The sequence below is a fragment of the Patagioenas fasciata genome, chromosome 4, assembly GCF_037038585.1.
Source record: "Patagioenas fasciata isolate bPatFas1 chromosome 4, bPatFas1.hap1, whole genome shotgun sequence".
NCBI classification, from domain to species: domain Eukaryota; kingdom Metazoa; phylum Chordata; class Aves; order Columbiformes; family Columbidae; genus Patagioenas; species Patagioenas fasciata.
Genome location: NC_092523.1, coordinates 34799455 through 34809958, shown reverse-complemented (window position 1 = coordinate 34809958; position 10504 = coordinate 34799455). Strand labels below are relative to the sequence as shown.

Below are 10504 nucleotides of genomic sequence, written 5' to 3'. Positions count from 1 at the left end.
CTCAGGGTGAGCTTTCAGTGCCTGGTGCCTGCCTCTGGCCTGCATGAAACAGTTAACGTTGCCTGAGGTACTCCTGCCAGCTTCCTCAGTCCCCTCCTGTGCCTCCCGGGAGCTATTAATACCGCAGGCACATGCTCTGACATAGCGTTCCCCGGCAGCGACCAGATAACTTTAATTTGCCCTTTAAACGTCCCGAGCCCAGTGGCCCTCGCGCTCCCTCCAGGAGAACATGGCGGCGCTGCCCCGCGCCCCCTGGCGGAGGCGGGCTCAGGAGGGTCCCAGCCAATGTCCGTGCTCCGAGGGGACACCTCTGCCTATCGCGAGAGGCCGCGGAATATAAGAGCGGCGGCGGGGGACCGTAGGCCATTTGGCCGGTGGTGCGCGGGGGCGGCCGGGTGGGGTGGTGCGCGGCTCGTTGGCTCTCTCCGGGCAGGGGGTGTCGGACCGGCTCCCAGCATGGGTGACCAAGCGCTCAGCTTCCTCAAGGACTTTTTGGCCGGTGGGGTCGCTGCCGCCATCTCTAAGACGGCTGTCGCCCCCATCGAGAGAGTGAAGTTGCTGCTGCAGGTGAGGAGGCGGAGGGGGCCGGGGGGCGGTGGCGGCCCCGCTGGCGGCGGCGGGAGCCCGGCGGGGCTGCGCCACAGGTGGGTGCGGGCCCTGCGGGCGCCGGCTGGCGTGACTAAATATGGGAAGGAGCTCGGCCGGCTCTGGTTACGCGGGAGCTGCCCGGGTCCCTCGGGGGAGCGGGAGCCGGGCCAGGCGGCGGAGCGGACCCGTCCCGTCCCTGCCCTTCAGCGGGCCGCCGTGCGGGGTCACCCCTGCAGTGTCCTCTCTCTACCCTTCCACCCCTCCTCCTTCTCCCCCCTACAGGTCCAGCATGCCAGCAAACAGATCACGGCCGAGAAGCAGTACAAGGGCATCATCGACTGCATAGTCCGCATCCCCAAGGAGCAAGGCATCATCTCCTTCTGGAGAGGCAACTTGGCCAATGTCATCCGGTACTTCCCCACCCAGGCCCTCAACTTCGCCTTCAAGGACAAGTACAAGCAGATCTTCCTGGGAGGAGTGGACAGGCACAAGCAGTTCTGGCGCTACTTCGCGGGGAACCTGGCGTCCGGGGGTGCTGCGGGAGCCACCTCCCTCTGCTTTGTCTACCCGCTGGATTTTGCCAGGACCCGGCTGGCGGCTGATGTGGGGAAAGGAGCCAGTGAGAGGGAGTTCACTGGGCTGGGCGACTGCATTGTCAAGATCTTCAAGTCTGATGGCCTGAAGGGCCTGTACCAAGGATTCAGTGTGTCTGTCCAGGGCATCATCATCTACAGAGCAGCCTATTTTGGGGTTTATGACACGGCCAAGGGTAAGAAGTGCATGAAGAAATGTCTGCAAGGGAAGATCCATCCAGTAAAGGCACTGCAGGGCACTTAGCAGTACAAGGACAAGCAGGGCTTGGCTTAGCACCAGCTTGGGGTGCTAATGCTAGACTAGAATATGCACAAGTGTTTCTGAAATGCATTCCTGCCTCCCTCTGCTTGCTGCTCTCAGCAGATGCCTTGGGTTTCCAGTGTGTTTTCAGACACTTTCTGAGTTCTTTGTCTTAAAGCTTGCACAAGTGGGCTTGTATGGTAGGTTACTCATTGCAGGTCATGACACAAGCCTGGGAGGGTTCTGCAGGAGGGACCTTTTGGTCAGAGAGCTTGAGGAGGGCTTAGGTCCCAAAATCCAGCAGCCCTGTAAACTTGTTTCATTCATAGTACCTGTTAACAGCCTGACTAGACTGACTCCTGGTGTTGGTGGGTGATTGTTCCTTCCACAGCTGTCTGTCTCACAACCCTTTGCCCTGTACTGACTCTGCTCCTTTGTTCTTGATGGCAGGTATGTTGCCTGATCCAAAGAATGTGCATATCGTAGTGAGCTGGATGATTGCCCAGACTGTCACGGCAGTAGCAGGGCTGGTTTCTTATCCTTTTGATACTGTGCGACGTAGGATGATGATGCAGTCTGGCCGAAAGGGAGGTGAGAATAAGTGCTCCTGTGGTGTTCTGGCAACAGAGCATCTCTTCATTAAGATATGGTGGGAGATGCTGGGTATTTTGTCTTATAAAAACCTAGTGACCTTATTGGAACCCATACAAAAAAACTGGGAAACTCATTGCTGGTTATTTCTGTCATGTTCACTTAAGAGGCTGAGAGTTGATTTGGTTTGATTTCCATATGGAGATTAAAGCTGTTTTTCATTAATTGATTATAGCAAATAATTTTAGGTTAAGTAGTTTGCTTATTCCTTGTTTTAAATATATGAATGTTGAAACAGACTTGCTGTGCAACTTAAGTGTTCTGACTTTTGATGTCTTGTCTCCACAGCTGATATTATGTACAAGGGCACAATTGATTGCTGGAAGAAGATAGCTAAAGATGAAGGATCCAAAGCATTCTTCAAAGGTGCCTGGTCAAATGTGTTGAGAGGCATGGGCGGAGCTTTTGTACTAGTCCTTTATGATGAAATTAAGAAATATGTCTAAAACTTAACATCATAATGTAGTTCAATTGTTCTCCATCAACTTTTTTTAAAAAAATATGCTATTGTGATGTAATGGACAATGAAATATTTCCTAGGGAAACGGAATGAATTGAGTAACATATCTGGTTGAGAGGAGGATGCATTAATTTTAAAATTATCCACTACATCACAGTTTAATTTTGTATGAAAATTCCTCCAACATTTTGTATTGGAACCTGTGTATATATTATACTTCAAATTTCAGGTAATACATTTTGTCTAGAGACAAGACTTGGGTGGTTTATCTCTATCTTAAAATCTAATGTTGTGAACTGACAGAATGAGATCTTCAGAAATGTGTTATACTAATGATGTCTCTAGCTACCCAACAGCACAATGACATTTATAGCATGAATCTAAATCATGTTTTCTTCTAAGGCTGTATTTTTTTAATATATTAAGTTAAAACCATGTCTGGAAATATAAACTATAGTAAAGCACCAGGCTGAGTTCTTAACTGATGAATTATACCATCATATGGTTGAAACCATAATCTGTTTTTTCAAACATACTTTGTAGAAAAATACAGTGTTTCAAAAATGCCCTGTATCTTCAGAACACAAAAAGTTGGCTGCTCTGATGTGCAATTGAACTAAAACTGAAATAATGAAATAAATTAATATATTAATGAACTTTTTTCCTTGTAATGTGTTCAGTGTACTGAAAACAAGTACATGTCCTTTAAGGTGATGTGCTAATCAGCACACTGTTAGTGACTGCTGGTACTGCCTAAGCCTCTTAGAAGTTTTTCAACAGAGCTTTAGGTAGGTGGAATGGTTATTGATAATTCTACAATAGCAAAACCAAGGCTATTCAGCTTGAGGATACTGCAGCCAGTTGTCTTACTGATAAACTACCATATAGTCTTAGCTGCTTTGATAATTCATTTGTATTACATTTTGAAGTTTGTCTTCAGTTGACAGTGAAGTCATTACTGCTTATTTTACTTGAAAAGGTATTCTAGAATGGAATACTTCTGAGTTATGAAAATAACAGTTCAAGTTGTTAATAATGGTGTAGTCTGAAGTATTGTTAATTACTATGGAGATCAGATACTGCATGGTTGTGAACTCAGTGAAGAATAGGCTCTGTAATTAGACAAAGGAGGGAGAGTGAGTTGTATCCATTTCAGTGGTTCCATTAGGCTACATATAAACAGGTGGTTTATGTATCCACCTAGGAAAAGGGATAGGACTAAGCAAGTAATACTCATGTAAGCTTTTATTTCAGCTGCACCTTTTCTATCTTCATAGGTAGAAGTAAGGTGCCTCCATGGATTTTTTGATAAAAACTCTGGACTGCCTGTTATTTCTAGCACCCTAGGGTAGGAAAAAAAAGCCTGTGGAAACAAATGTTAGAATTGCACTAGCTATACTTGAAAGTAAAAGGCAATCTCCACATTGAATATAAACTGCAGCAGAGATGATATCTGGGCTAGTAGAATTTGAGTGAACAGGATTGCTCTGTTGAAGGTGTTATCACTGCCTGAAATGGGACATTCTTGCAGGTACTGTCAGTTGCATTTCCCTGACACCTGGTCTCACAGGGTTGCTTGGTGTGAAAGCTGGAGCAGTTTAATATGCAAAAGCAAGTTCCTGCAAAGAATATCATCCCTTGTTCTCTGAAAACATACTATTCTGGAGTATAAATGGAACAAGTCTCCCAAAAAGAATTTATTTGTAGACACTATCTTGGTTAACATTGCACGTGACTATCACTGAACTATCCAGTTACTCTCATGGACTGGGAGCACACTTATTCTCTGATTTTTATAATTGAGTATGCAGATGAGAACTCTGGATTTACCAGTTTTGTGAGTAGCAGTAGATGGAGAGCTAAGAGATTCACATTTTGATCAGTATGAAGTTCCAGTTTTCCCTTTCCTATAGCTGAGATTAATTTGTCAGATGCAGGTAAGTCCTAGCTCTCTGTCACTTTGTGTGATGGGCTGTGTGCCTCTGCTACAGATTCATATCATCAGCTCCATTCTCCCTGAAGGCAGGTAGGTATAAGCTACTAAACAGTATCTGGAAGCAACAACTATCTACCTGAAGAACTGAAGCATTTGGGAAAAAATGGTCCAAAAATTATCATCTATTTTAAAATTACCTAAATTTAATTATTTTTTCTTATGAAGATATTGTCTGTTTCAACCTGGCCCAATTTAATCTTTCTTTTGTGTTCACTTAAGCACTCTTTTCTAGATACGTGGTCTGTTTTCTTTCGACTAGTAAATAACCAAGGTTGCTGCATATTGAACCATAAGTTTGTACTCTTTTTCAAAGTGCTTATTGCAGTAGTTCTAGTTAAAAGCTTTACTTGCCTGCCTCAGCCATTTCTTTTTTTTCCTTCCTCCACACATGGTTCCTTTTGAGACACCTGCAAACACACTGCAACTATTCATTCCATATTTACCTCACTGACAAGGTTGCATATGGCATTTGGATGTTTTAGAGAAGATCTTAAGATACCAGAGACAACAAAAGATTGTAATACAGCAGTACCAAACCCTGGGGGGAAGTGTATGTGTGAAAGAGCAATACGAGAGGAAGCAAAAGAAACTTCAGATGAGCATAAATGAAAGATGTTACTATATTCCAATAACAAAAAAAGGGCAAAGTCTATTAAAAAGGAGAGTGAGGAGTAGCAATAGAGGAAGATTCCACTGGGGGAAGAGATAATACATGAATAGAGATGGAAAATACTTGCAGGTAACTGCTCATTAATTCTGCTTGAATGTTTATGCACATGCTCACCCTGTGCAGACTTCTGGCAGCATTCTCCATAAAGCAGCTCTGTACTGGGCCCATGGCAATCAGCTTAACACTTCCTGAAAATGTAACCTAAAATCCAGCCAGGAGCTCTGCAAAGCTGGAAGATAGAAGATTCTGCAGATAGTCTCCAACTGGTATCTGAACACCAGTCACATGACCCTCAGTTGTCACAGACAATTAATTCCACTGCCCCAATCTTTTTGCACCCTTGCAATACTAATAGACAAACTATGCAGACAAAAGCCTACATCAAAGTCATTGTTCCCTTATATCTCACACCTGAACACTGGGAAACCCGCCCTGAATAGCTTGGTAATATATCCTATTAACACAGGAAGACAAGCCCTCTACCATGCAGCATGTAGTGTACTGCCCAGCTCTGAACAGATACTACCCAGGGAGGGAACTGAGGTGCACTGATCTTTTCAGTGACATGAAGTCAGGAACTCTGGGTAGGTCTGAAAGAGAAACCTGTCTGTAAAGAGCGTAGCCTACTGCAGAGAGTGGGAGGGGAGAACCTGTGACAGCAGACTGAACCTTCCCTCCCTTTCTGAAGGTGACAACCACTCTGCCCTACACTTGTCATGGAAGAATCAGCCATCAGCTCTTTAAAAGCCATAAGGAAGAGTTTAGGACATGGTGAAAAGCATAGCAGAAGGAAAAAAAAACTTTGCTAAGATATTAAAAAACCAGTACATCTGCAGGAATGCCCCAGTTACAGCTATTAGATAATCTCAGCTGGAGATGGGGAGTCCCACCAGCCAACCAAGGATGTCAGCAAAAGAAGCAGCATGCCCCAAGTGGCAAATCTCAGACACCTGCATTCCCCTTGTGAAGTCCCCCTCACTTCAAACCAGAAAAATATCTCAATAGCATGTTCTAGCTCAAGAGCCACCATGTGCAGAGAGCTGAGACCTGTCAGTTTTTGTTCCAAGCTCAGACCACAGTCAGGAGAACTAAATTTTTTTTTAACAATCAGGGCCCAGAACAAAAATCATGGAGAAGAGCATTTTAGGACTCTGCAGTGAATAACAGGTGGTCCTGGAACCAGAAGTGACAGCTACAAGGATAAATGCTGCCAAATCCTGTGTTGTCTTGGCCAGGAGGAGAGTTACCAGGAGACATATAGCAGCTTTCCTGAGCAAGGTATTAGAACCACACATCCTGAAGACAAAACAGATGAGTGTCACAGGCATTAGCAATCTCTGCCATTATATGAAACAGGATGACCTCACCATAATTTCAGTCCTGGAAGATGGCTCCAGATACAACTCTATATTTCTGTATTTCCTCATTCATCAGGTGACATGTTTCATCCACTACTTTGCTCAAGACTTTGAACAGGTAAACACCACAAAGACATACTCCACGTACTGGGTTCATAAGCTTTACCACTTTGGTACCAAAGGAGCCTTTCTTCTCCCTCACCACTCAGCTTGTTGATACGTCACTGTGTATTCATCACTGCCTACATATGACAATCACAGCTGCATAGCTAGAAGGCTTGATATAAATCACTGTGATCACCTCCATCACACTGATGTGCAGACTGCACTCCAGGGAAAACCACTAGCTTTCATCTGCCAGGTGACGCACTGAGCTGCTCACATTGGGAAGGCACAAGTTATTTTTGTCTATTGACCATGGAGAACAAGGAAGAGCACTGGGATAAAAAAAATGTTATTGATCATCTGCTATAACGAAGTGTCTCAGGCTCTTTACAGGGGTTTATCTTGAAACTCCTTAGACGACAATCAGGAAAATACAGTCCAATGTAAAGTCTACAAGCATCATGGAAGATATACAAATCCAGCTAGCCATTTCATTTATGACAATCAAACCCTCATCTGAGGGGCAGGATGACAGAAGAGATACCTCAGGATCTTCAGTAAAGACTGCAAGCAATCTGATAGAAGACAGGCTCTGGCACAGCAGAGTCTATGCATATCAGATGAGGAATGGCCTTGTGTGATTATTCTAAATTAGCTTGAGTCTCTTTGGTTTGCTGGAGTTAAGACTGAGTTCTAAAGGATTCAGTGGTCTGCTTAGGAAATGCCCTTCACATGTCACCTACCCAGACAGGGGATGGATCATCGCCTCCTGTTCTTCTCAATTATGTGAGGCCTTCTGTAAGACCTTCAGTATTGTAGAAAGACTACACAGCAGGACCCTATCCTGGAAGAAATTGAGACCACAATGAGGCAGGAACACTTACAGAGCAAAAACATGACAGAGGCATCACACTCCATTTCTCATAGTAGTGAGATCAATACATCAGTACTGTCCCACAAACTGGTAATCCTGTCACTTCAGAAGGAAGACTGGCCCCCACCTGAAACTGTGTATCAAACCAGTGTGGCAGGTCAACTTAAGGAGGAAGCAAAGCAGCTTGCACTTTTCTTTCTAAGAAATCTTCTGAAGAAAGTTTGTTTGTTTGTTTGTTTTAAAAAAAGGTAGAAGAGAACAATTAAGTGGCAGCTTACAAAAAAGACAGAAAACAAGTTTATTAGAAACAGGATTTCTTGCTATAAACACCCAGATGAGATTATCTAACTTAATGAAGACCTGTCAATATGGGTTATTTAAAAAAAAAATAGTGTCACTAACAGGTAAAGTGTATTAATGAATAAACTGATTTTTTGCATTGTCCTCCACTACATATAGTGCAAAACACTTCTCCCATGACCTCTCCTTTGCACTTTAACATCAATTATTAAATTCTGAAAGAAGCCGCTGCAATAACAATTAGTGTTAGATATTTTATTTCTTATGATTTACAAAAATGACATACAAAACTGACAGTCTTTCATACCAAAGTTAAATAAGATGAAACAATTAAAAGAAATCCATTTCATTAATCCCTTCACAGAAAAAAATCATATGAACATTCAAAAGTATTTAAACTGTGATCCCGATATTCACATTCAAAGACAAAAATCTTTAAATAGTAAATAACTTCAATTAGCACAATAGTACAAATAAATACAGCAGCACTATGCAAAAAATTCCTTACAGTCCCTATCCATGAATAATAATTGCAACAAAAATCTGTTTGCCACAATGCTGCTTAAAGTTAAAAGTACAAATATCATCAAACAGCTAAATTTGATCTGCAGGTCACCAGGTGCAAAAGCTCTGCCAAACTATCACACAGGACCAAGTAGAAAGTTTGTTACAATGCAGAATACCTGAAAGCCTAAGCCCTCATGCAAGCATGAGCAAAGAATAAACTTCCCTTTTCACAGGGCTAAGACCCAGCATTACTGAATATAACTTTTTTTCTTTATGTATAATACAAAGATTTCCCATATCTCTCCTGAGAAGCAGCTGGGGAAGCAAGCAGGGTTCCTGCAATATCCATGGATATTAGCATCACAATTTATGCTCTTCATAAAGACTACAGTCCTACAAAATAAACTCAAAGTTTGCCTTTATGTACAGAAATAAAACACATTACCTACTATTTGTGATTACCAATTCCATTAAATTTTGTTCCCCTTGCAAATGGATGTTGTTACTGAAGCTTATGTGACACTACAACACATATTTGGTATGAACATGACATAAGGAAACAGGTTAAAAAGCATAACAAGATGTTCTGTTTTCTACTGTCTTTTTTTTTAAATACTGTTTAGTAGTTGCTCTCAAAATCAGATGTTCAGGGCAGCTCAAGCTTCTATCTGCCCACTGAGAAAGGCAAGAATCTACAGAAGCAGGGCCATGAAATATTTCCCTTGCTTAGTATTCTCTAGTCTGAGAAGTAACTAAATCTTACTCTTGTTTAGAGTCAATCTGAAACTGTTGTTCAGTTTCAGTCTTTACTGTTGTTCAAACAGCTTCAGATGCTTTTTTCCTACACAAGGTCCCAATACAACTTCCAAATTTCTTTTAAATCTGGAAGAGACACAGCCTTGAGTACAAACCAAATGTTCAACACCTGGAGTGCAAGAGTGGCAGAACAGCATCTTCTGCAGCTTCAGTATTCAAGCTAACCATGCACAATACACAATCTGCTTTTCACCCCTTCGTGCTGCTGTAAATACAGATTCTTTCAGTCATAACTACATGACCCACAAAGTTCAGAAGGCTCACCTAGAACCAGGATGAAAAGCAAGGACGATCTAGGAATTAACCATATGCTTATGAGTATAATGCAATATTTTAAAATATAAAGGAAATTTTTAAAATAATATCTTGCACTTACAGTCTAGCAATTCTGTCCTTCCATGTTATGGATACAAATTCCAGTTACAATTTGAGAATAAAATAATAATTATCAATTTCTATTTACCTTGTCCATTTAAATACTTCCTTCTCTTTCATAAGTTCTTCCTGTCATGGAATACACTGACAAAAGTGAAAGTGTTCACTTAAAACCATTTTCTAGCCAATTGTATCAACTGCAATGCATTTTAATCACTGAACAATGCAGAAAATATTTTTGCACATAGAATTTACAAATGCACTAAAACCAGAAGTCTGAGGATCATCTCAGAGTGCAGAGCAAAGAACGCACTTACAACCAAGCAGCACGAACATTAGTGGGTTTAGGTCTCTGTAATGCCCCACTGGCTGAATCACACACAGGTTTTTCATTCCTCTGGCTCATTGTACTTGGTACAGCAGATGCTCTTGAAGTGCCTCCTGTTCACACACACACACAAGAAGAGGAATAAGAATGCTTATGCTCAGTACAACAGAAAACTTCATTCTTAGTACTGCAACACTCATTACCATAGTTTACTATAAAAAATAAACCCAACCACAATATGCTGAATACAACACAAAATGTTATGAGTTGTTTGTAAATGATCAGGACAAAGAACTGAAGCCTATGCCATAGTGCTGAGGTTTTGTAACCTGACACATATGGATCTACGGGGACCCGTGACTCGCTTCTGAATGTTTCTCTCAAAAATTGTGTGAGTAATAAGGCTACTATCAGTATATTCACATTTTCTGAATGAGAATTTGAACCTTTTTTTGTGGTTTTGTGTGTTGTTTTTTTTATTTTCCATCTCTTCTCCTTTCAGTAAAGGGTACTCACAAAATTGGAAATATTTCTTTATAACAGTGATTGTCTGACCTTCCTGGGAAACATGATTAACAAGATAATTTATTAGAAATTTAGGATGGTAAATGATTCATATGGTCATCATACTTCTTGTATGAT

At 42.0% G+C, this 10504-nt stretch overlaps 2 protein-coding genes across 2 annotated transcripts in view; one reads left to right on the top strand and one right to left on the bottom strand.

The window, feature by feature from the left end:
* The first annotated feature begins 373 nt into the window (after positions 1-373).
* On the top strand, positions 374-3189 carry SLC25A4 (solute carrier family 25 member 4). Its single transcript, XM_065837615.2, has 4 exons — positions 374-567; positions 871-1357; positions 1873-2013; positions 2362-3189. The coding sequence occupies exons 1-4, from the start codon at positions 457-459 to the stop codon at positions 2517-2519; spliced, it is 897 nt and encodes a 298-aa protein (XP_065693687.1). The 5' UTR covers positions 374-456; the 3' UTR covers positions 2520-3189.
* Positions 3190-8076: 4887 nt separating this feature from the next.
* Positions 8077-10504, bottom strand: part of CFAP97 (cilia and flagella associated protein 97) — a 30759-nt gene continuing 28331 nt past the window's right edge. Inside the window, exons 6-7 of the mRNA XM_071807632.1 lie at positions 9852-9975; positions 8077-9225 (exon numbers count right to left, since the gene is read on the bottom strand). Coding sequence (XP_071663733.1) covers positions 9150-9225; positions 9852-9975 — 200 coding nt within the window. The 3' untranslated portion in view covers positions 8077-9149. The remainder of the gene's footprint in view (positions 9226-9851; positions 9976-10504) is intronic.

Bases quoted from the DNA above. Each gene is read 5' to 3' on its own strand.
- SLC25A4 (XM_065837615.2), top strand. From the start codon at position 457: ATGGGTGACCAAGCGCTCAGCTTCCTCAAGGACTTTTTGGCCGGTGGG. The intron at 1,358-1,872 runs GTAAGAAGTGCA...TCTTGATGGCAG, and splicing joins GGTTTATGACACGGCCAAGG to GTATGTTGCCTGATCCAAAG. The intron at 2,014-2,361 runs GTGAGAATAAGT...TTGTCTCCACAG, and splicing joins GCAGTCTGGCCGAAAGGGAG to CTGATATTATGTACAAGGGC.